We start from the raw sequence: 25,977 nt of genomic DNA, 5'->3' as shown, positions 1-25,977 counted from the left end.
TTTTGGAGTAGATCTCATCTGAGAGCCACTCTTGTTTCTGGAGTGTGACCTACCTGCAAGAAAATATTAAATTATATGTTATTTTAGAAATAGCAAGTTTTCATACTTGATTAGTACTTTAATTATATTCTACTTTGGGTGGAAATGGACTTTGCTTTTTAAAAAATCCTTTCAACTATTCTGCCTCTTAAGAACTCTGAACCTCACACTTACACTCAACAAAGTCTTTACTGTGGGGCCTAGCAGGGAGTAAGAGGAGGGTGTCTCCTGCTTTGGGGGACAAACGTTTCTCTAAAATTCTCCCTGGTATAAAAAGAACCCAAAATGGATATGGAAATGAGTTGTAGGAAAACAAGGAAAGTTACATTTCTTGCATTTCTGGGCCTGTGAACTAAATTCAAACCCACTCTAGACTGAACAGGATTGACTGGTGGGCATGTGTGGTTTAGAACTATTTAATTAGAGATTAGGAAGGGAACAGATCTACCAAGATGACAAACTTAAATGATTCCAGGGTTTGGAAGGTCAAAGTGGTAACATGTTAAGAAAACATACACAGGTTTATTCTGGAAAAGGGACATCTCCAGAAACTTCGCACCGAGAGGGTGTATTTAAGGGCAAAGGGCGCCAGCTCTTCTCAGCGACGGATGAAACATTTCAGCAAGCACGATGTTGAGACTGTTGTAGAAATGTTTTAAGATGATAAATTTAATGTAGCTCCTCATGGTCTAGGAAAGGTTGAGGAAATCTTTTCCGGAGATCCCCAATGGGGGACATCATGTCATATGTAGGAATCTGTTTAGATACCATGGTGATGAGGGAGGTGGTGAGTTTAAGAATAAAATCTGATATCAAATACACAAATATGAGGAAAAAAGGAAAGTTCTATTTTCATGGAAATCTGTTGTATGATTTAAGTGGAATCAGATAAACACCAGAGACATATTATAGAAAACATAAGCACTTATTTCAAGTTACTCACTCTTATGTACTGTATATAAGCTAACAGAAAAATAACCATTTTACCCGGCCGGGCGTGGCTCAGTGGTTGAGTGTCAACCTGGGATCCAGGATATTGGGGTTCGATTCCCGGTCAGGGCACATGCCCGGGTTGCGTGCTCGATCAATGACTCTCTCATCATTGATGTTTCTCTCTCTCTCCCTCTCCTTTCCTCTCTCTGAAATCAATAAAGATATTTTTTTTTTTTAAAAGAAAAATAACCATTTAATATGTAGTACATTTCTTAAAAATAATTTGGTGATTGTTGGTTGTGCACTGAGACAGAAGCCTGGTTGATAATTATTTATGTTTCCTTTATTTGTAGGGCAACACACCAAAACTTGTTTATACATTAAAACTGTAATTAAGCTCTTACATGACTGAAACAATAATTAAAAGTTTGGAACTGCCCCAGATGTTTCTGTGGCTAATCTAAGTTCATGCTTGATCTTATTGTTATCTCTCTGTGACAGTCACAAGGATTAAGGATATGAGGTGAGGATTTAAAATACAATGTAGAAAGTCTTAAAAAGCAAGCACAACTTTGGAAGCTATGGATAGCTTCTCTTTCCTTGTTTTCCTGGGCTTTTGATGATTCATAGAGCCAAATTTAAGAGCATGCTTCCAGGCCAGAGGAGTTGGAATCTTTGAGGTGAACCTTGCACATCTGTGTGTTTTTAAGCCCCACAGGTGACACTGATGGGCAGCTAATGTTGAAAACCACTGATTTTAAATAATACAATATTATGTAAGTGGCACGGCTGTGAGCCACTCACATTATATGCATACCTAGAGTCTGCTCTCACAGAGGTCTGTATTTTTCACAAATGTGTGCTTTGCATATGCACGTTTTCCTTGTATATGTGCATTTTATATGTTTCCTATTTTAATATACGTACGTTTTTCATATATATATAAAGGCCGTTTTGCATCCTTCCTCAGCACTCTGCCGCTGTGTATTCCACCCGAAACTTTGCCACCAAAGAGAAAACTCCACACACAGGAAGTCACAGGAAAATCGCTGGGGGATCTGTCAGCCCTCCTCCAGCCCACTGGTTCTCAGCTATTTTTCTCTCACTGTACTCCTGAGGCTACAGCACACCCCCTCAGGAACGCTGACTCAGGGTGGCCGTGACCTTCAGCGGCGAGGACAGGCCCGCCGCCCACCCACCGAGGCAGGAAAGCAAATCAGGCAGAGGGGGGAAAAGCAGGGCAGGAGGAAAGGGGAAAGGGGACTGTAAACACAGCAGCTGAACCAGCGGCCCGAGCCCTGCTGCCACGATCCGCCCGGTAAACTGGGAGTCAGTCTACAGACAATGCGGCCTTGGGGGCAAGGAGGGCCTGGCTCTAGTCCTGGCACCCAGTTACCAGCCGAATAATCCTGGCCATCTCACTGAGCTTCTCTAGGTTTCACTTTCCTCATCTGCAAAAGAGAAAAATTAATAGTAACTACCTCGGACAGGTGTCTGGAGGATTACATGAGATTAAATTCTATCAACTGTTGGGTACGAAGTCTGACACACAGGGATGATGAATAGCTGGCAGCAGCGATGACTATAAACAACCAGCCAGCAGAGCTGTACTGCACAGTCAGTGCCCTTAGAATTAATTAACTGCTTACCACGGAGGGTGTGGATGCCAATAACGTCTCTCCAGAAACCAGGTGGGACAGTTGGTACAGACGCAGCTCCCACTATAGAGGCCGCACGCGGGCATGTGTGGGAATCAGGTGCAGAGCTCGAGGGAGGCGAGTCCGCAGGGGTGGCAGGGTCAGTGCAGACACGGGCCCAGCGCCAAAGCGGACGGCGGCAGGGTTTGCAACCACATACAATATTCTCTTTTCTCTCTGGGCTCTTTATTAACACTCTGAAAAGTGGACTCAGCAAGCTAACAAAGTAGGGGGAAAAATTAATGCTTATTTTCTTAGGAATGCAGCTGGGCAGCAGGAGGACTCCGTAAGGTGCTGCTGCACCAAACCCAGCCTTCCTTCACTCTCCGGGGTGCCAGTGGCTGAAACGAGAGCTCTCTGGCAACAGCCCATCCCCTGGCGACTCGGTGATGTCACAGCAGGGCTTTTTCCATTAAAGGGACAAAGTCTGAATGAGTCACGTTACATCTACATGTCCATTTGTTCTCCTCTTAACAGACTATTTGTCAAGTTACCAGCAAATACGTTTTTGGATGCAGGAACACAGTTTGATTGCTACAGTGAAGCCAAAAGCACTTCATGGAGCTAGGATCAGCTGGGTTTGAAACCCTTGGCATTGAGGGCAGGTGTCAGTATGATTGGTGACAGTCATATGCCTAGAGCTAAACAGCTGGTGACCTGAGTGATAGGCAAGTTCATCAAGAAAAGAAAAATTTCCACTCGGAATCAAAGCCATCTTCAGCCCCTCCCACTATTCTCAGACACCGAAGGCGCAGAGGGAGCAATGATAACAAGGCGTAGTTTCTCCCCCAACAGCACGTTTCCAGAAGGCGTCAGGAAAGCTGGTGGCTATGTAGTAGCTACTCTGGGTCCTTCTCTGAAAACTTTGTTCAAATCTTTTATGATTTTATTTCGCTTCTGCCTTAGAATTGCAGGTTCAACATGCTATTACACCGTGTACATATTGGTTCTTTTTCATTTTTCTTGAACTTACCTTGGTTAAAAAATAATAGTTCATTATGACAAAGTACGCTGCTGTCCGATGAGCAGAATTAGGGGGCAAAGCAGGCATCTGAAGGCCACCGAGGACTGCGAGATGTCCCACAGTTGCTAATTTATTCCTCTGTTCAGTGCTCTCTCTCCTCAGATGATAGGGAGAGAGACACACTCAGAGGGTGTTTGTCTTACACCCAGAATATCTGTACCCTGTTTCTCTATTTTGACAAACAACATGAGAGAACAGCCACCCAAACGGGAAGCACTGCTATTCTCAGCATCTAAATGTTGCAGCAGTGATATCCAACAGCGGGCAGGTCCCTCTACACCGTTTCAGTTGGAAGAAAGAATATCATTCGCCCCATTTTGAATACATCGTTATCTTTTTTCCGTTTGAAACTAAGGAGAAAGAATTAAATCCATACTTTCATGCAATCTCGAAAAGAACGTTTGGTGTCTCCCTTCTTCCTTTAGAAGAGAAGTGTGCTCACGGAAACACATCGAGCAAGTGGACGTCGGGTGAGAAGCAAGTGTCCAAGGACAATTTATTCCTCTGAAAAATCATCCATTAGTAAATAAAGCCAGGGATATTACTGAAATAAGGAAATGGAGAAAATATCATTTGAACAAAATAACCAAACACACACACACACGCACACACACACACACCAAGAACAAAATAAAACCCCAAGGTCAGCAAGAAATTATTCAATTTAAAAGAAAATGTTAGTTATACTTTGGAAAACGGCTGAATTAAGATTCCGTATAACATCACGTGCTACAACACAAGTCCCTGTAGTCAAATGTAGAGTGGAGACAAAAAGAATGGATGACTCGATCTTATCATTCCCTTGATAGAGCAAAGAGAATACATTGAGTACTTCTTAAAAATTCTAAAGCAGGCTGACGTAATGTTGATGGCTCTTAGTCTCATGATTTCCTGTCATCAGTTTGGTGGTTGCAGTGACTCTCACATGTCACCTACTTCAGTACTGTTTTCAGAGAGATCGACCTAGGACTTAATTCTGAAAATGGAGCACCAAGGGGCATCGTCTGCTTCATTTGGGACTGGTTACAGGTTTTTTTGACAGTCCTAGAAACCAAGGGAGGCATATTAATTCTTGCCAGTCACAGAGTCACAGCTGACAGTTTAAATTATGGCCACTATAGTTCATAGAAACGACCTCCACTCTGACACTTTCAGTTACTCTGAGGTCAATTGTCTTCAACTGCAGAAAGAAGTGGTAAATGTCTTAAGAACAGTAAGCTCTACCTATACTTCCTGTCGGTCTTAACTCCCAACACTGTGCTGTTGGCAGAGAATTCTAGTAAGGGGAGGAAAACGGAAAGGTGAATTTTAGGAGTACCTATCATTGGATTTTCCACATCTCAGCATTCCCTTTATGTTAGGTGTTTTGTCAACTGGAAGCTATTGTTACTGTTGCTTTCACTTTACATTCTTCCTGTGCTGTTTATTAAATACCTTGGGGAAAAATCTCAACTTATTTCAAATACTCATGTAGTAAGGAAATAAAATCAAGCTCCTACACTATCAGATTTGGAACTACTTCAGAGTAAAAAGGAAATAACAATGAGGGTGGTGAAAAGAATTTTATGGAAAAGTACCAAGAAGAGAGAGGTGCCAGTTCTCCTCTGCCCTTTCCCCATGTGATAAACTGTCTTTTGACAACACCCACATCAAAGGCATCAATGTTAATTGCTGGGGGGGAGGGGGAGTTAGATTTAAAAATAAAGTTAATGGCAGGCTATAACAGCCTTTCTTTTTTAATGAGTATTTAAAAAAAATTTTAAATACACATCTTAAATTAGGTATATATAAAGGATTCCATAGGCAGAGTCCATTTTGCTGTCTTCTTTTTGAAATTCTTTGCCCCAAAATCCAGTTAGATGGAACACACATCATTTTCCTTTGTGGCCAAACCATAAGTCAGGTTTTCAAACACTTCTACTTTAAAAGCCTACGCATCAGCCACCTCTGTGCTTATACCCACACAAATCCTGTATTGGAACGAAATGCATGACTGATCTTACCGGTCTTAAGAAAAATAAATTTAGCAGTTTGCCCAACTGGGGTAATTATTATCAAAGAGTGTACTTAATTATTCTTTAGTTTGCTATGGAAATTCTTCTTTTTCCAACTTGAGTATACAGTTTTCAAGTCTATATGAGAAAGATAATCCAAGAATGCTTAGGGCAGAGGTGAAATCAACTGAGATGCCTTCTATTTATACCAGATGATCAGCCTTCTCATGACAGTCCCAACTGCTGGAGAAAAATCATTACCTAAGGCGTCAACTACAGCAGTAAAAAAGTATTTGCCCCCAGTTTAAGCTAATTCTCTAAAAGTATCACAGACTTAAAACTACGTAAGGAACCTGCTCTCAGGCTGGCTTCCACATAAGACTAAATGAAACAAAACACGCCTCGGTCTGGATGTGACCTCCCTGAGAAACCGCCTTGCCAGCCAGTGGAAATCTGACTATGGAATGCTGTACATGCAGCTTTGATAGGAGTCCTTTGATGCAGTGTTTTTTCAAACTGCAGATCACTACTCCATTGAATGGGTCATTAAGTCAACTTAATGGGCTCTGACGAGCATATTTTAAATGAAATAAAATAAAGTAGACTAGAATAGAGAAGAAATTATTAGAAATGCACCTAGTAAGGGCAAGCAGTTTCATGAATTCTTGTTCCAGCTTTAGTCATTTTTTTATACATATCAACGGGATGAAGCCACTTTTTGCTATACTTGGAACGCAGCTGTGGGAGGAAGAATCAACAGCACATGAAGGCAGATCCACTGAGGGATATAAACGTGCCTTTCCCCTGGATAACAAGTCAGTGGTGCAGGTATTTTAACAGAGGAGAGAGGTCAAGTTTCCACTGGGGTCACTGGTTTTCTCAGCTACGGTAGCTTGTTCCTACACCAAGCCAGCTGTAAAGGCCTTGCTGAAATGTACAGTCTGCTTGGATAACTAGCTTCTTCAATAGGTGATGCCATAAAACCTGACACCTGCTCCATGCAAACTTCCAAAACAGGATCTCTAATAATTATTCTTAAATGTAACCCTTTGCTCTTCAACACCATAAAAAACCTTGGTACATGAGGAGGTATAAAAATAAAAGTGCATATGACAGTTTCTGGAGTTAAGATAACACAAGGCGGCCCGGCCGGGCGTGGCTGAGCGGTTGAGCATCGACCTAGGATCCAGGCGATCAGGGTTCGATTCCTGGTCAGGGCACATGCCCAGGTTGTGGGCTCAATCAATGACTCTCTCATGACTGATGTTTCTCTCTCTCTCTCTCCCTCTCCTTTCCTCTCTCTGAAATCAATAAAGATATATTTAAAAAAAAAAAGATAACACAAGGCTTTGCTTATTTTTTGGCAATGTGTGTGTGTACAGACATAGTTATATATACACATGGCCTTTCTGCCACTGTTTCACAAAAATGGCACCATAGTTACACATTCCTCTGTATCTTGCTACTCTTACTTCAGAATTCATACTTAATATACGTGCCAAATGGCACAGTTGTAAGTCATTCTTTTAAATGACTGCTGAATATTTCATGGTAAGTAAATACTGCATGTCCTCAAACATTGCCCTTCAGATGGACATTTATTTTATTTCATTTTTTTCTGGGTTGATAGGTACCCACTTAATTAGTGTTGCAATAAACAACTTTGTATTTGTCATTACATAAGGTAGTTTTAGTTCTAAAAAAATTCCAAGAGAATTTCAATTTAAATAGATGTTGCCCAATTGTTTTCCAAAAAAACTAGAGTAATTCACACTTCCACCAGCAACACATGAAAGTTTTCTCTGTCTCCTTCCTTCTCAGCAATTGGAGTTACCATACTTTTAACTTTCTGCCTGTCCAAGGTACAAAATACCCTATCATATTGTTACTTAAATCTGCTTTTTTCTAAAATAACTCATTTAGGCATCTTTTCATATGCTATTAGCCAACTGGACCTGCTCCTCTGTAAACCGTCCATTAAAAATATTTGCCTATTTTTTTGGTATACCAAATTATTAGATTTTTAAAATATTTTATTGATATTAATCCATTAACTGCTATATGTGATAAAATTCTTTCTCCCATCTACTGTCTGTCTATTGAATTTGATATTTTGGCCTACAGGACAAAATAGAATAAAATGTCTGTTGTGTTTCTTTTATACCTTCTGTATCTCCCCTCCTGGCTGAAACAGTCCCCCTGTTATTTCATTGTACACAGTCATCTCACTTTTCTTTTAATATTGCATTTATTTATTATTGTAAATATTTTAATCTATATAAAATTAATTTTGAAAGGCACAAAATAATAATCAAACTTTATTTTTTCAGACAGTCAAATGTACTAGCACTTGTGACTAAATAAAGCATATTTCTCATTGAATTGAATATATTAAATTTCAGAATATTCAAGATCCATTCTGGATTCCATTTTGTGGTACTTATCTATGATTCAGGGTCATGTTGTTTTGATGAAAGTGAATTTATGGAATCTGTTAAGAGTCCATAAGGGAACTCTTTCCCCCACCCAGTTGTCTTTATCACAATGTACTGTCTAGTCTCACACATTTATTCTTCTGTAGGTAATCCAATCTTCTGCATTTTATCCAATTCTGAAATATCTTTGTTGGGACTTTAAATGGAATTACATTAAATATAGTTATTAATCCATCTATTGAAGTCTTATATTCTCCTTGGATCAATTTTGGTAGTTTATATTTTGCTATATGCTTTTTCTGGTTCAGGGGTCAGAAAATCTGGCCTACAGGACAAATTTGGCCCTATTTTTGTAAATAAAGTTTTGTTGGATCACAGACATGCCCATTTGTTTTTATGGTGTCTATGGGTCCTTTGTGACTCATAGTGACAAAGACTATTTGACTCCTCAAAGTCTGAAATATTTACTGTATGGTCCTTTATAGAAAAAGTATGTAGATTCCTGCTCTTTGTCTGTAATTTATTTTTTTTTAAAAGTTATACATGGTGTTCTCGACCTTCTAAAATTTCTTCAATATTTTAGTTATATTTCCTTTTTCATTTCTCACTTTGCTCTCTTTTCTTCCGGAACAGGTTCATAAGGAATATGTATCTTTCCAAAATTTAACTTTTGAATTTATTTATCCTTTCTGTTACTTCTGTTGTTGCTGTTTCCAATTTTATTAATTTCTGCTTCGATCTTTTAAAATTCTCTTTTAGTGTACTTTCTTCTAGTTTCTCAGTATTAACTTGTATTATTTGTAGCTACTCTGTGTCTCAGATTTTGGAGGGTTCTCTCATTATTTTCTAGATATTACAGAATTTCATTTTGATTTTACCTTTGACCCAAGCATGTTTCTTAATTTCTAAGTTGTTAAGTACTTTCAGTTATATTTTAATATTTATTTCTAATATTGTTGACAATTAAAGAATGTGGTCTATAAAGCCTCTTCTGAATGTCTTAAGGCATTCTTTGGACTAAGTAGTTCACTAGTTTTTCTAAGTGCTTCAGGGCACCAAAGGAGTTAGGGACATGAAGTTCTACATAAAATTTTATAATATATCCTATTAATTCAATTTAATTGGATCATTCGAAGTCCTTCTGTCCTTACCTATTATATACTATTTACTTATTAAAATACACCATTATGAAACTTAATTATTAAAACAATTCTTCCTGCAATTGTGATAGCTTTTGATTATGAATTTCTAGCTGATATGCCAAATGGGCATGACTTCACAAATTATGCCTTTTTCTTCTGTTTTATGTTTTCTTACTAATTTAATTATTGTTCCTCATGGTTTATTTTGTTTGCTTTTTGCCTTGAGTATTATTGCCTGTCTTTCCTCAACCTTTAAAAATACTAAGAATATTTCTTGTAGCAACTCTCATCTGTGTTTTTATGTTAATGCCAGCAGCCTCTGCTTTAACGTAGGGATATTTACACCTTTTATATTTTAATGCAACAATGGTATACTTGACTTTTTATTTTATATTTACAATTTAGTTTACTTTGTTGTTTCCTCCTTTTTTTTCTCTTTACTATTTTGCTGGCTTGGTAGGGTTTCTATTCATTCCTTTTTTTCTTTTGTTGTTGATGTAAAATTTCTACTACTCTTTTCAATTCTGTAAGCTGTTGCCCTCCCTTCGCAAATACTTGTATTAAAATCTTCTGAAAACAAAATGCCTAATGCAAATCAAATGTTTACCATCTTACACAAACAAAATGCCAACTATTTCTTCCTTCCGGATATGCTATTCGTACACTGCCTCCCCCTTTGGCCCTGCAAGACCAGAGCTGAGCTCCCTCTCTGCATGGCCATGCCTGCCTCCACTGCCAAGCCCCAGAGGCTGGCTCCTCGGAGCCAGAGGCCCACGTGACTTGGGTTTGGTCCTCAGAAGCCTTGGCAGGAAATCTGCGGGAGCTGAGCTGTTCCCGCAGCCAGGCACAGACGTGAAGGCATCGGCTTTCTGTGGGGGAGGTCCCCGTGCCCCTCCCAACTTCATGGAGTGACCCATTCGTTTTGCTGCTGCGAACAGGAGCAGGTGTAGCACAGTTTTGCAGCCAATGGCAGGAGCAGCAGCTTGGTGTCAAGGCAAGTCCTGATGGTGTGGCTTCTTGATCCCAAATGCTTCTTAACAGCAGCCATGTAGAAGCAACTGGGGCCTCAGTACTGGGGAGTAGCTGTAAGAGCTGCTCTTTAAAGCTTAGTCTAGAGTCTACAACTCCGGCCACACAGTGATTCTGTGGCCATTTAACATGGCCCTGTAACAAATTCTTCCCGTTTAAAATAAGTGGTTGGATTCTGTCCTCTATAAATGGACCCTGAATCATACATACTCTTCCTTTCTCCCCATAGAACTCACGGATTTTACTGAGACAGCAATAATTTAGTATTTTTGGTTTCAGTTTCCCACTCAATATGTCTTTTCTATATTAAGAATCTTTATGCAGCTCTTATATTACACATTCCAAATTACTATCATCATTTGTTTTTACATTTGACCAACACTTGAGTAAACCAAGAGATTGGCTTTGCAGGTAAAAGGATGGTTAAAGCTTGATCTTTGTCTTAGTGTTCTGTGACCTTCCACAGATTTTATAAACGTTTTGCAATTTTATTCTCATACAATCCAGTGATGCTTGGTTCATTGTTTTTATTAAAAGTACTTCCCTTAAGATTTTCCAGTGGCATCATATAGAGAAATATCAGTGACATCAATATGTGCTTCTAATCAGGGCCATTCACTAGGCACTCTTCACCTACCTTTGTTTCTTTCAAATATTTCTATCCTTTCTGACTTCAGAACCTGGCTCCAAGATCACCCCTCCAAGTGTCCACCTGTCCAATTGTGGCCCAGCTTAGCCCCCGTGGACCTTCTGGATTCTTCAGTATTCTACATGCACCTTTAGTGCTGCTTTCCAAATTTGCTTTTCAGTCTTCTTTACATTCCTATTTACTTTCATTTCTAATTACTGTATAAGGACTGACTCTACTGGAAGTTCCTAAAAAAGGGAAATTTGTCTTTTTGGGCGTCTTCACTGTTTATAACACAGTGATTGGTATAAAGTCTCAAAAATGACATTCCTTGAATTCTTAATCCCCACAATATGTGTGTGTTCATATGTGGTACATAAACACACATACAACGTACACAGTAATTTTTGAGTACTCTGTGCAAAAGTTGCTTATATTATCTAGGCTTCCATTTACTCAACTGTGAAACGCAGACACTATCACCTACTGCATAGCTGTGTTTGGGAGAAGATGAACTGGGACCCTGCATGGCAATGCCTACTTAGTAGTTGTCCAGGTCCCGAGTAAGGAAATTGTAGGGATGATGATGTCTGACTGCCAAGCTAGTGCTCCCTCAGCTGTTCTCAGCCAAAGTAATGTAATGTTCTCTTCTCTGATGTACTCCAAAAGCAAGAGAACTTTAAGACACTGTACCCAAGGCCTGGAATGTCATCACGCATCCAGATGGCAGGTTCCCTTCCTTTTTACTTTCAACCAACTCTCAAAAACCACCCCCTCAACAATTGTCTCCTGACTATTACAGAGGGAGCCACTTCTCTCCACCTCTGTCTTCAAAAACTGCAACTCCTACAACACTTTGCTCACGACTTCGGCTCACGACTCCTGAAAAAGGTAGCTTGTGCTTGTACGTGGTCAAAAGTGACAACACTGTGAAGCTGTTTGGGTTTACATACCTCCCCTGCGCTCTATGTGCTTTTGATGTTTGTACATTTGCCTTAGAGAAGGCACAGTGCTGTTTATACTGGTTTTTACAATGCCCAGACAAACTAACATGCTTTGAAAAATATTGGCTTAACAAAAGCATCCGGCAGTGACTCAGCATCTGTGCATACCTGCCTTCCCAGGGACTCTCGGGCATTATGTGTAACTGGGTTCCACAAAGTACAGCTGCAAAGAAGCACGGTAGTGCCTGTCTAAAGCCACAAGTGTCCTAGGGGCAGCCCTGTCTCTGAGGACTGTCCCAAAGGAGTGATTTGGACAGGAGCCACCAGGACAGAGGCACTCCAAAGCCAACTTTCCAAATGAAACTCAACTGCCCACTAAACTTAATGTCCCAGACATTCCTTAGACCCTACAATCAGTGTACCATCCAATACTGACTCACTCCAGTTCTGGAAAATTCTGGCCTTTGACAACCTGAGAGATGAGAGAAACTGCCCAAAAACCTGTGGCTCACACCATCCAAGATACACTGAGAAGGCCTGGATGTTCATAGTTATCTGTGTTGACACTTTTAGCATCTGTTCTAGTTCATCATTGCAGCCCTAGAATCTATACATTGCCCAGCACACAGAAGCGCTCAACAGATGTTTGTCAGTAAATAAATATTATCATAAAATTACATTGCTTCTATCTGGGTCTGTCCTCAGTGCTAGCATGAAATACCCAAATTCTCTAGCTATTTGTCTGATATTTAATTCCCATGATGTCAGTTAAGTCTCAGTTTAGTTTCCCCTCTCTCTTTATTCTCTAGAAAACAGATAGCATGCACATAATAAGGTAAAACAGCTATTTTCCCTTTGCACTACCACTGAACTCCCCAACTACCTTAGCTCCATGTTCCACCATGACCGAAATGTTATTTAATTCCCTTGGCTAGTCCTCCTGAAGAGGTATATTATTATATGCTGACCTCTGAATCTTCCTGAATTTTGGTCTTGGCACTGTTACTTGTGCTAATCATACAGATCACATATTATCAGATTTGCTAATTAACTGCTACAAATGCATTACTACAGGGTAAAAATTAATTAATTAGGACATCATATTCACTGCTTGGTTCACTACCATCACATTCTTCACATTTCTAGATCTTAAAGAGAAAAAGAAATTGTAGTTTTGGGCCCCATGTCCAACATTACTTTAAACCATTGTCTCCCCCCTCTTCTGGTTCTGGTTTGTAATCTGCACAAGAGCAACAGCAGCCTCCTTCACACCACCAGAAAGTCCTGTGAAGACTCACAATTCAGTGTTGAAAAGCACTCAGCAAACACAAAGGGCTATGGCGATAGCAAGTCATTTGGCTATGATCCTCTGGGCCTCAGAGAAGGACGCTGGGGCGTTCTGTTTCTTTATTTAAAAGAACTCTGAGAAAGTAAATAGAAAACAGTCTTGATACCTGAATGTGTCATTAGAAGGACCAGGGAACAGGGTTTTATATTGATGTTAGCCGGTCCCACTTCATGTTTGCAATTGTAAGTTGAATTCTCCAGAATGGGGTAAAGGAGTAGTAATTAACACCCTCCTTTATTTTCTCTGATCAAGAAACAGCTGAATATACACATACCAACATATACATATGTATTTATATATTTAAAATATATGTACCACATTTAATTTGCAAACTCTAATGTGTCAGTAATTCAGTAATTTCAGGACTTTCAAGGTTAAAGTAAAATTTTGCTCAATTAAAAAGCACTATCAACCATATTTGGCACTAACTGTGTCCAATTAACCATAGCAGGTGGTTTGTAATTCTGTGAAAATACTCACTTTCAAATAAATCTACCTTTGAAAATGTAATGGTACAAGACTGCTTTTCTTTTCCTTCCTTCCCTCCCTTCTATCTTCTCTCCATAAAGTTGAACTGGTTTACAACATCACATATGATGAACTAATAATTACATAAAAAGAAAGTAGGCCTTGTGCAGCAGTTATTTTAAAGCACTGAGGGAAACTGAGACATGTGATGAGTCCCAAAGACTGAGTACAGCAGTTACCTGCATGCCAGAGCGAAAACTGAAGGACAGCAATAAGCAGAGCTATGGGCTAAAGGTGATGTACACGTGGTGTCAGGACGGTGTCAGAGGTCTGTCCCACGGCAGAGTCAGGTGAGCTCCGACTCCAGGGAGAAAGTGACTTTCCTTGTTGAAATGCCTTTCAAACCCCCTCCCTTAACCAGACTGCCAGTAAGATGCTGCTCCCCAGAGCGACACGGCCCTTTCAAAACCACCTCTGAATTTTTCTCAGAATGCTCAAACGATGGTATCATGCCCGAGAGCAGGAAACTCACTTTAAAGAAGAGCTGCTTTCTCAGCATTTCAGTCCGTACAAAGATCACTGGTATTGAGTAAGTAAATTGAAGGAATGGGAAAAAAGTGAGTTAGTGCCATAGAGTAAAAAAAAAACAAACGGGTGATCATTCTGCTACACTGAAGCTATTCTGTGAAAAAGAATGTGTGCATTAAACATATACCAGGTACAATAAAATTATCAACGCTGTAAAAACAAAACAGTGCAATTCACATTGTCATAAATCCTGTATAGAAAGAGAAGAGAATGATTTGCTCATCGATGAAAGGCTTTAAGTGATTTTTAAAGTAAACATTCAACTACTAACACTAAGGAAAACTAGCATTCCTTAGTTTACAAAGTGCTTTGAGACACGTGGGGACTTTTACGAACTCTTGGGAGACGCAGGCTCTGAGCAGCTGCCTGCAATAGGAGCCCGAGTGGGGTGGCCCCATGTCTTAGGGCTGCACGGTCCCGCCTCAGCCAACACGTGCTGCGGGTTTCCTTGCGTAACCCACTGCACTCCACACCCTACAGAGGTGAGAAGCTGAGGCAGAGTGTTTTTCCTCTTGAATTTCACTGTCTCCTGGAGAGTTAAAATTGATCGGGAAAGCAACTGGGGAAGTTGTGTCCAAACTGCAGGACAAAACCATGAGGGATGCCTGGAATTCAGTCAGCTATGTCTGTTAAAACTGAGTGGCCTGAAAAATATGGAGGAATTCAGGGTTCCCTCAAAGGTCTTTACAGTTCGCGCAAAGTATGCTTACATTTTGTAAGAGCCAAAGAAATACAAAATACAATCCAGTGATGTGGGGGTTGCAGGTTTTCCTTTAGAAGTCATGAGTGGTGGACAGGTCAATTATCAGTTCAAAGTATTCATCAGGGTCAAGAGTGGGAATCTAGTCCCAACCCAAATCTCTGGTACTTGTGCATCCTCAGGAGCACTCAGAAAGCCACGCCTCTCTGCTGGAAAGTACTCAGTTAACTGATCAAGTCTCTTCAGAGTATTAATCCAACAGAGATGTAGAATCATCTACAACCACTCCCCCCACCCCCACATTTCACAACCCCCCTTCATCAGTTTATTGTTCAGCATTTACCAAGATCTAATATACTATATCGTTATTAATATATGTTATTTTCTATTTGCCTCTTCCCTACAATATGAACTTCCTCAGGGCAGAAATTTTCCTTTTGGTTGCTTGTGTTTTTCTGGAACCTAGACCAGTGCCTGGCCCATAGATACTTTAAATAATTATTGAATGATGAGTTGATGAAGAAATTAATAAAAACAAAGCTATAGAGCTAGTATATTTGTGGGAAGGCATCTGAATATTTGGTATTTTATATTATGTTTGAGAGAATTTGGTCTATTGAGAGACTATCAGGCTTATAATTACAATTTTAAATGTTTAATTTGGTAATTCATTTAAATGTGATTTTTAAGGGGAAATCCTACTAAATTTGCAAGTAATATTACAACACTTAAGAGAATTTTAGATTTACTATATTTATATATTTAATTTTTAGGTTTAAGTGTTTGGGGAGGTTAGTCAATTAGAAAATTGAAGCACTTAAATATGAAATTGTTTATGTTAGCTTAATTTGTATATCAGTGATATCCTACTATTTAAATATCATACTATCCCAGGTTCCTTTAAAAGTAATTATTTACGCTTGGTAGTTTTATAAATAGAGTAAGATTTGCAAGCTGAACTTAAAAGTGTAAGAAAGGAGCACAGGGTGCAAGGCAGAAAACCAAGTTCCTGTTCTTGCGCCCCCCACTTATAGGAAACTAGCCCAGGCAAACCCCCTGGTGTGTAGGAGCGCTTTCATCTACAAAATGAGACGGTATCAGATCATTTACGAAGTCCCTCCTAACTCTAAATTATGATGCTACTTCTTAAGGACATAAAGCAGATTCATTATGCTGTGGGAGTTGAGAGCAGAGGAGGATTACTTCCAGTGGGAAAATCATGAGCTCACCAGTGGGATCTGACAAACTGAAATGAGGGGAAACAGCACTTGAGGTTGGCAAAGCCACCTGAGCAAACATGGGAAAGCAGAAAGTGGACTTGAAAAATGCAGAGTCAGAGAAAATGTCCAACGGTTGCCCAGCCATCCAGTCTTGGTCAAGGGAGCACTTGACCAATGCGTTGATAACTATATGTCACAGCTCAAAACACTAACGTATTAGTAGCAGCCTTTACCATGCTGCTAGGGTGTCAGAGGTAGTTTCATAGCACAATGACAGTATTTACTTAGGACCTAAACGAGCAATTGATTATCGAAATTATTATATCAATCTATATTAAGATCAGATTTTACAAGAATATGCTTTTTAAATTACACAGTACTCTCTTGGAAGTTTACTTAAAAATAAGCTTATGCTACTTTATTAGTATACGGCTACAGATGACTCAAACATCATGTTACAGAATCTAAGCTGAGTTCCACAAAACTGAAAGAATGCCCACATAATCTGTTATTTCTGGAAAAGAGTTCCTCTGCCCTAATTTCTCAGCAAAGTTAAAAATGCTCTACATTGAAACGTCAGTGAAATACGGAGATGAATGGATTCAGCTTCATCAATATTTCAAACCCTGTCTGGCTATCAGTGAGAAGTTGGGGGAGGTAGCACATTCAGGGAAGGAAATAAGTGTTTTTCATGTTTAGTCCAATAACTACTTGCAGCACACAGAATAATGTTTTTAAACAACACAAGGATATGGACATATTTTCTCATAAATGTCAATAAAGTAGCTGATCAGAGCAGGTCCCATGTGTATTACAGAAAAAAAAGCCACCAAATGACTGTAGCTTCTATTTCTACAAATGAGGCTTTCACTGTCCAGTTAAAATAATTTGAACAAGTGTTTCCGACCCCAGGTTTTCAAGTGCCTGCAAACCAGCTGCCCAGGCAAAGCTCTCCCCATGGCGGGGGGCTGCAGCTCTCTCCTGCTCACCCCTCCTCTGCCCTGTTGCAACCTCCGCACTGAACAGCGAAATAAAACAACAGGAGGTAGCTCTGAAGCAGAAAAAAATATTCTTAATAATGCTTTTAAATATCACAAATCAAAATGTATAACACCTAGCTCCCATTGCTTGAGGTTTATAATTACACCGAATTTTGCAAAATACTTTTTTTCTTTGGGTAATCTGATCCCAACAATATAAGAGATTCGTCCTGCTGCTATTTGGCAGGGGAAGGAGAGATTATTTTATTGTTTTGAAACAAAATAACATTCTTTGTTCACAAAGCAAGAATTTGTTTTTCATACAGTATTAATAAAAATGATATAATTGTACTTATTTTTCTAGAGCTTCATTCCTTGCTTCATTTTCTGTTCTTATCTTTATTTCCTCTGCTTCTAATTTACATTACCTTGCTGTGTGTCATATACCTTTTTAAACTCCCCTAAATTCTTCCTGGAACAAGATGAGGGTAAATCAATGTCCCGTGAGCAAAGTATAAAGTAAGATATGCAGGACATTTTCACTTTAATGGAATTTGCAATCAGGCAGGATCCATCTGATATGTATTACATTCATGGACTTCTGAGAACCCTCTGCCTAGCATGTCTGAATATTAAAAAAATAGTTACTATAGTAGGCTGAATAAGCACATCAGGCCCTAATCTCTGGAACCTGTAAATGCCACCTTATGTAAGAAAAAGGTCTTTGTACATGGGATTGTTAAGGATCTTGAGATGGGAAGATGATCTTGGATTACCCAGGTGGGCTCTAAATGAAATCACAGGTGTTCTTACAAATTGCAGGCAGGAATATCTGAAACAGACAGCAGAGAAGGCAATGGGAGCACAGAGGCAGATACTGGAGTGACACAGCCAATGCCTGCGGCCCACAGCCACCAGAAGCTGCAAGAGGCAGAAACAAATTCTTTTTTAGAGCATCCAGAGGAAGCGAAGCCCTGCTGATACCCTGATTTTGGTCCAGTGATAGTGATTTTGGAGTTCTAGCTCCAGAACTGTGAAAGAATAAATTTCTGCTGTTTTAAGCCACCAAATTTGCAGTAATTTGTTGAAACAGTCATAGGAAACTAATACAGCTATTAATCTGAATATACTCAGGGGTTAGGTGGAAAGAAAACTTTTCTTTCTTTCAACATTAAAGACATTGGGAAAGCAAAGTTACTTCCTAGAAAAAAATGAAATACTGTAAGGTAGTTTTAAAAGATCATGGACCTTTTATTTTAAAGAACTACCATATGTTTCAAGAAAATACTACATTCCTAACCAGATTTCCTCTCTAACATATCATTATATTAAAGCAACATTCTCTAGTACCAGGAAGGCAACTGGGAATGCTGGCATCACGTGGGCTCCCATTCCACACTGTTCTCCAGCCCCACCTCACTGAATCGCTTTGCTTGTAAGCCCACTTCTGAATTTTTTGTTCTACCAACTTCCCAGAATGTGCCCTTGTTTTGCTGAAAGTAATCTTTCCTTTTACAAAGTCTAAGGACATATTTGCAAGAATTTCACTTAAAAGTTTCCTAAAAGTTTCTAGGACTGGCTGCCGTATTTGTTGAAGTATATGTGCAAATAGTGTCCACAGCACCTGGTTGGTCTCCTGGAAAGGACAGGGGCCATCTCATCATCAGCTTCCTACTTAACCTCACTCACCTGTGCTCTCTCTAGATCAAGAGGCAGAAAGACAAGTCATCTCCACTCCAGATACTTCTAAAATAAATTGTGCTGATGACACAAACCTGCAAAGGACTCTCTTAGAATCTAAGAGTCAGTTTCATTTAGCCAGAAAAAATGCTAAGTGGAAAGATTTTTCTCTTTAATGTAAACTATAAATGTTTTGTGAATAGTTTTATTCTTAAAGAACTTAAATGATCAAAATAAGGCCTTAAAACGAAAAACTTAAAGTACTTACTGGGAAAATAAGGATTTAAAAGGCAAATATTCACCTGGTTGTAGACGTATAAAGTTGAGGTCAGCCTTGACATCACCCTCCTTCATATCTAATCAAAGTTATTTTTATTTTCTTCCTAAATGTTTTTTAAATCTGTTCACTTTTCTCCTCTTGACTGACTGTCACCCTAATCCAAGTCTCCCTAGGAATATTTCATTTGCCTTTCTAACCCACTCAGGTTCCCATTCGTGAGGGGAAGGGGAAGAGTGGCAGAGAGGGCAGGGGAGAACAGGTGGGGAGGTAGGTTTTATCTTTCAGCTAAAAGCAGTAGGCTCTGAGCGGTAATGGGGCACTCAAGCATCAACTCTGCTACTTATTACCTACTTGATTTACAAGGACTTCATTTACATCCTGTACCTATTTCCTCTCAGTGGAGTAGGAATGGGAACGCTACCTACCTCATGGGACTATTGCAAAGAAGAAATGAGTCAACACATGTAAAGCACAAAGAACAGAAACAGGGGCTCAGCATACAAACTTCACTATTTGGATTATCACCTACCAGGCCTAAAGTTTTTCAGGCTTTCCCTGCACTATGTGGTCCTCTTTCCACATCATAAACAGGGTGCAACTTCATATTTATTGAATAACCCTCAAATGAATGTCTGTCTCTTCCTCTACTGTAAACTTCTGGAAGCAGAAATCAAATCTGTGTCTGCTTCTCCTAGCACAGTGCGTGGCAAAGAAAAGCACCAGAATGTTTGTTAAGCAGATCTCCCAAGTAAAGCAAACCAATGGCCCCGTGGTTCCAACCTGCAGTTTCAAATGTCTTCAGAATTAGTTTTTCTCCAACTCACCGAGTAATAGAATGACCTGGAAAGCTTTCAAATATACCAGTGCCCAGGCCCCAGAGATGCCAGGTTGACTGGTCTGGGATTAGCGAGAGCCAGTATTTAAAACTCTCCAAATAACTCTAATTTGCAAATCAGGCCGGAAATCTCCAGTGAGGTTCCCACCTGGAAAGCCTCTTAGCCGACCTCTGCTCTTGAATTTGACCAACCTCAGGGGGGCTGAATTCTCCTTTCTTATTTAAATATTGGGCTGTTTCATGGACGGGATCTTGGCTCAGGCTGTTCGGACCGTCGTAACCCTGGCAGCAAACCTGCTGGGCGGCTCCGGGCCCCGTGCGGCCAAGCCGCTCTCCCCGGGCCGCTTCTGCCCCTACCGGGCGAGCGCACAGGGTCACGAACCTCGTCTCCTCTTACCTTCAAAGCCACCGCAGAATGCCCTGCGCGGGATCAGGAGGGAGCGACGGCTGCTTTAAGGCTGAAGGGACTGAACTGCACCCGTCCCTCCCCGGCGCTGCTCCCGCGGACCCCAGAACCTGCGCCCCTCCTCCCGGCCTCCTGCTCCCGTCCACGCTCCGTGCGCTCCCGCCCTCGCACGAGGCCATCGGGCTCCCCAAGCCCCGGTCCCGGTGTGACCCCGGAACAAGGGTGCCCTTCGCGAAGCCGTCGCGGGTTCCTCCAGCCGGCGGCCCCGGGGGGGGGGGGGGGGGCTGGGCGACCGCACGCCCGGGAGGCAGCGGGGCGCTCCGGGACCCCGGGAAACCGGTGGGTCCGCTGCGGATCGGCGGCGGGCAACGCTCTGCTCTCCCGGGAAGGCGGTCCCCGCGCGCCCAGCCTCCCGCGTATCCCGGAGACGCGGGTCTCCGCGGAGCCTCCACCTCGGCGCGCCCCGCGCTCAGCCCCGCATTTGGAAACGCGTGCGGGACGCGAGCCACCGCCTGGCGCGAGGAAGCCGCGCTCCCTCCCGCTCCCCGCGGAAAGGGAAGGACCCGGTACAACAGGTCCCGGGGGCGCTCGCGAGGTAAGGAAGCGGGGACTGGCCGGGGAGAGCGGCGAGGGCACTCCGGGGGCGAATTTCCTGCGGAGGGACCTCTCCAGGGACCATCTTCACTGGTGGCAGCCCCACAGCAACCCCGAGTGTGGGGAGCAGGAATTCCCCCGCGGACGCGGGCAGGAGCAGAGCCGCGGACCTGCGAGGACGGCGCCGGTGCGCTCCCCGAGAAGTTAGGTGATGCGGGAAAAGCGCCCCGTGCGCGCCGAGGGGCTGACCCCCGGGGGCTGAGCCCCGCCACTCACCCTGTGCCTGCGCCTCCATGGTGCCGACTCCGGGCTGAGCGCGGCGGGGTGCTCGCAGTCAGGCAGCGGGGCCGCTTCAGCCCGCGGCGCGCAGCCCCCGCGCCGTCTCCGCCCGCGTGTCGCGAGCTCTGCGCGCGGGGAGCCAGGAGCCTCGGGCACCCCGCCCGCCGCGCCTGGTGGCCGCCGCCCCCTCCGGCCCACCTGGCCCCGCCCGCACCGGGGCGGGCCCGCCGCTGGGCGCCACCTGGCGGCCACTCGGAGCACTGGGCGGAGAGCGCCCCCTCCCGGCTCAGGGCGCGCTCAGGCCGAGTAAATGCGGCCCGAGACCAACCAGGCCCTGCCCCTGGTTGTGTCAGGGCAAATGCCAGGGGAGAGGGGAAGGAGGGAACATCTACAGCAGGGAAGCATTATCGCTCCTGCTGGAAACACTGCTTGGTATCTGTCACCCTCTGGACCCAACATTTTTGTCAACTGACCAATATATGACCTTGTTTTATGCGTGTTTCTGTTTAAAGATACCGTACTTAACATATATTGTTCGTTAACTCATTAACATTGAGCTCAGGACCAACAGCATTATGACTCATACTGCATGAAATTTACTCAGCTTCTTAAACGTATGTATTTTGTCCCTAGGACACTAGAAACCTTCAACACTGTGCTTGGGAGCCATTTTAAATATCACCCCCCCCCCCAAAAAAAAAAGCACAAAAATGGTTTATTTGTATCTGTGAAAAGGGCACCTGTTCACAGCCTGAGAGCTGAAATAAAAAGGTAGAGCTTAGCCTTGTTTGACCTCTGCTGGGAAGGCATGCTCTGTCTGCCCAGGTTTTTCAGGGCTCTGCCCGTGTCTGGCAATGACCGTGGAAGTGCTGTATTGATTTTGGAGTTATAGAAAAAATTTAGTGAGGAGGTAAAATCACAAATACGGAATTTTCAAATAATAAGGCAACTGTATATATTTTCTAATCCAAAAACCCATAGGCCATGTCTGTAGGTTGAGGGAGCAGCCACACTTTCAAGAAAAGACTAGAAACTTACAGTCCTATTCCAAGCCTGGCCTGGCAACGTGACCAGAAAGCAGGGCAGAGACTAAGAATTATCGACTCGCGTCTCCCCTGCTCAGGCCTTTAGCTGCTCAGAGCTCCCCCTTTTCTTCACATCTACACAATCTTCATCTATAAAATGAAATGTAGTATATTTACATTTGGTCTTGGTTTGCCTTTTCTCCCCCAGTTTTTAAAATTTATTTCTTAAAATAGATAGTAAAGTCTGTCAGGGCCAAGTGTCAGTCCCGTACTGAGCACCCCGTATTTCCTATCAAAAAGCCTTATGCAAATTCATAGCTGAAGAAAAGATTTATTGAATAAACAATTAACTCACCAGCAGGTTCTATTTTATCCATGCCCAAGTTACTGTCAAAGTATAGACTTAATAAACATTAATGCGTTTGAGAGAAGGAACACTCATGATTTCCTGGCACATGTAAAAACACATCAGTGTTTTTTCTTGTGATAGTCAATATATCCCTGATTTGTAATCATTGCCATTAAAATTGCTCTATAGAACACCAAGAATAGGGCTTTTTAAATGACTTTTGGTGACAGTGACCATGGATGTACCAAGTGACAAATTAGAGTCTGTGATTAAATCAGTTTTAGAGTCTATGCAGTTGTTCTGGTCCCCTCCACCCTGGAAATTAAACACCAGGTTAGGCTTGACTCCCAGCTGTTAAAGGGAGCTAAAAATAGTCAATGACTTTCCAGCTTGAGTCATCTAACCTTCATCTAAACTCTGGCTCATTTCTCTGATTTATAAAATTTTAAGCTACTACCTCCTCAATATCTTTCACCATTGTTTATAATAACAAAATATTGATATTCATTCAGAAATAGTTATTGAGTATTCTCTGTGCCAGGGACTGTGTTAGATGTTAAGGATACAAATAAAGGGCATGTTCCTTTTTACCAGGGAGTTCGTGGTCTGGGGAGAAGGAGGGGTGGACAGACGCTTTATAAAGCAGTGCGATGTGTTCAGTGCCTGGCCGGAGGGGAGCAGCGAAGGAGGTCTCCTAACGCAGGCTGCTGAAGAGAGTGAACATGTCTTTGAAGATGTTTGCCTCAGCTGAGTCTTGTAGGTTGAAAGAATTGACGAGGTACGTTGTGTTAGCCCCCAAATAATGGTTTAGCCAAGGGAGGCTATTGTTATGTCCTTCCTTTTTCCTGCTCACTATATAAAATCATTTGAAAAAAGCCTAGTGTACACATCTTGTTTTTTCCAGCTTCCTCTAAAATTTCTGGTATATTTCCTGGATCCATCAAGCGTGCATGAAAGTTCAGAGAATTTAGAGGACAACGGTGCTTTCTTTTTCATTATAAAGGGACACTATTTAAATTTACCCTGACTTTCTTATATACGTGAATGTTAACGCTTACTCCTTTATACTTTAAAACTTTAAAATATATACTCATTTTTAAAGAGCAGTCTTTAAAAACATTGAAATGTATTTGTTTTCCAAGGTCTTGATACAAGGCATGTCCATCTCGGCACTTCTGGTCTTTTTACTGGCTAATTCTTTGTGCTGCGTGGTGTGTAGGAACATCCCTGGCCTGTCCCCATCAGGTACCAGCAGCAACTCTTCAGTTAGGACAATCCAAAATTTCCCTAACCCTGGCTGGTGTGGCTCAGCTGGCTGAGTATTGATTGTCCTGGGCACCAAAAGTTCACAGGTTCGACTGATGTTTTTTTCTCTCTCTCTCAAGTCAATATAAAAAATATTTTAAAAAATTTCTCCAGCTACTGTAAAATGTATCCTGCAGAGCAAAACTACCCTCGGGTGAGGACCATAACTTCAACCGTTTCTTGAAGATCCAGCATCATTGCGAATGAAAGCGATTACCCGGTATGATTCAAGGGGGCCTGCAGTGCAGGGAGGCCCTCTGAGCCTAGCGGGGGGGGGGGGGGACTGGCCCCATTATTTCCACGTAGACCTGCTCTCAGGGTTCTCCTGTCTCGTCTTCAGTCCTTCCTCATTCGCTGCCTAAACAGACGCCACTGTCCAAGGAAGGACTCAGAAGGGCTTCACCTCCTTTCTGAAGAAAGAGGGAAGAGCACAAGGAGACAGCAGGACCCCTGGGCTGTCGCCCTCGGACTCTGCGCGAGAACAGCACCAGAAGGCCTTTCTCTTTCTGACGTTCAACTGATCCATCTGGGCACACGTCTGTCGTCCATGGTCACAAGACAGATCACTAACAACGCTGGAAAACGGCCAGGCGCTCGGGAATACACGTGATCTGCGAGTAATTGTGTTCTTAGCCCCATCTCTTCTCTTGAGAGAAGGGTCGCCAAGAGGATTGAGGAGACATCACTTCCATCGGCCTTCCGGTTGGAATGTGACCGTCCCGCACAAGGAATCCGAAATGCTGGGGGGAAAGCCCCAGGCCTGCACCGGTTATGTAATGGTTGGCATTTGGTTTTCTTGGATTCCAAAACCTGTCATTTGAGAAATTGACTATTTTCAAACTGCTTGTATTTCTTTCGTTTATTTTTCGTATTTTTTTCTGCTTAGTGTTTATTATGTTTCCATTCAAAATGTTCAGCTCTTTCAGTAGCACCAAGGAAAGAAAGAAAAGAAATGTGTTGTCAGCTTGGGCTGGGCCTGTCCGGGACACAGCAGGGGCGATGGAAGTTAGAAAACTCCAAGAGAGAGGCACAAAGGGCCAGAACAAAAAGACAGGCCTCTGCCACGCCATCAATTCCTTCATTATTTGGGTTTCCCACTTCTTAGAGGATTTTTGTCTTGTTTTTTCAAAGGTGCAATGTCTTTACAGCTCCAGGGTCCCTTGGGGCTGACTAGCAGGTTCTGTGGTTAGTGGCTGTGTTTCCAGCTGCTGCTCTTGCCAGAGCTTGACCTTTAGATAAATGGGTATTTCCACACCATTCTCGCGAAACAGAAAATCAGGTGTGGTCTAATTCCATTTCAAACACAATGGACACTTCTGGGTTCATTGTTTACAAGCAATATTGAAAAATTAGAGAAAGGTCACGTAGAACGTCACGAGGATTATTGATAAGATCCTTGGGGAAAGTTAAATGATCCAAGAGGCTCATTTATTTTGGTGAGCAGAAATCTGCGTGATATTTTGATGGTGGCACACACATATATTGTCCACAGTCACAGGGTAGATCACAAACAACACTGTAAAACAGCAAAGGATTGTTTATTAACCACACTAGCTATTTCCTAAAACTTACAAGTGACTCACACTCTGAAATAATCTAAACTGGGTTTTAAATAAATGTGATAAACAATCCAAATCGATCATGAAAACTGTGCAGTACGTCAGTAATAACATGCCAACGTAAGCTCTGTCACGCCAGCTTATGTCCAATTCAAGGACCTGGCCTGGTAGGTAGGCCTGTCTCAGTTATGACCTAATCAGAAAGCTCTTACTCATTATGTGAATAAATGAACAATATTAACTTTTGATTTTGCAAACTAGAAAATGAATTGAAGCAATTTAAACTCAAATCAGAAATACTGTATTGCTCAATGTTCCAACATATTTGTGGAAGAATAAAATAAATGCATAATTAATAATTATTCAAAAAAATCGTTTTAGAATTAGGAAAAATTTAAAGCATTCTAAACTTCAATTCTTCCAATATTCTAATATTTAAACTTCTGAATAAGAGTTAGTAGAGAAAATGTGCCTGCAGAGTTGTGCAGAGAAGTTT

At 41.9% G+C, this 25,977-nt stretch overlaps 1 protein-coding gene and 1 long non-coding RNA gene across 6 annotated transcripts in view; one reads left to right on the top strand and one right to left on the bottom strand.

Moving 5' to 3' along the window:
- Positions 1-21,434, bottom strand: part of TPD52L1 (TPD52 like 1) — a 59,526-nt gene extending 38,092 nt beyond the window's left edge. For all 5 annotated transcript variants that reach the window (XM_081140045.1, XM_081140043.1, XM_081140046.1 and 2 more), the window contains exon 1: positions 21,241-21,434. In XM_081140045.1, the coding sequence (XP_080996171.1) occupies positions 21,241-21,259 (19 nt within the window). In that variant the 5' untranslated portion in view covers positions 21,260-21,434. The remainder of the gene's footprint in view (positions 1-21,240) is intronic.
- A 1,846-nt stretch (positions 21,435-23,280) lies between these two features.
- LOC308558383 lies at positions 23,281-24,859 on the top strand. Its single transcript, XR_013998993.1, has 3 exons — positions 23,281-23,395; positions 24,037-24,142; positions 24,263-24,859. It is a non-coding gene; the product is annotated as an uncharacterized lncRNA (long non-coding RNA).
- Positions 24,860-25,977: the final 1,118 nt, after the last annotated feature.

Source organism: Miniopterus schreibersii, assembly GCF_964146895.1.
Source record: "Miniopterus schreibersii genome assembly, chromosome: 6".
Taxonomy (NCBI): Eukaryota; Metazoa; Chordata; class Mammalia; order Chiroptera; family Miniopteridae; genus Miniopterus; species Miniopterus schreibersii.
Note: the sequence above shows the minus strand (reverse complement) of the source record. Positions and strands in the feature narration are given on the sequence as shown.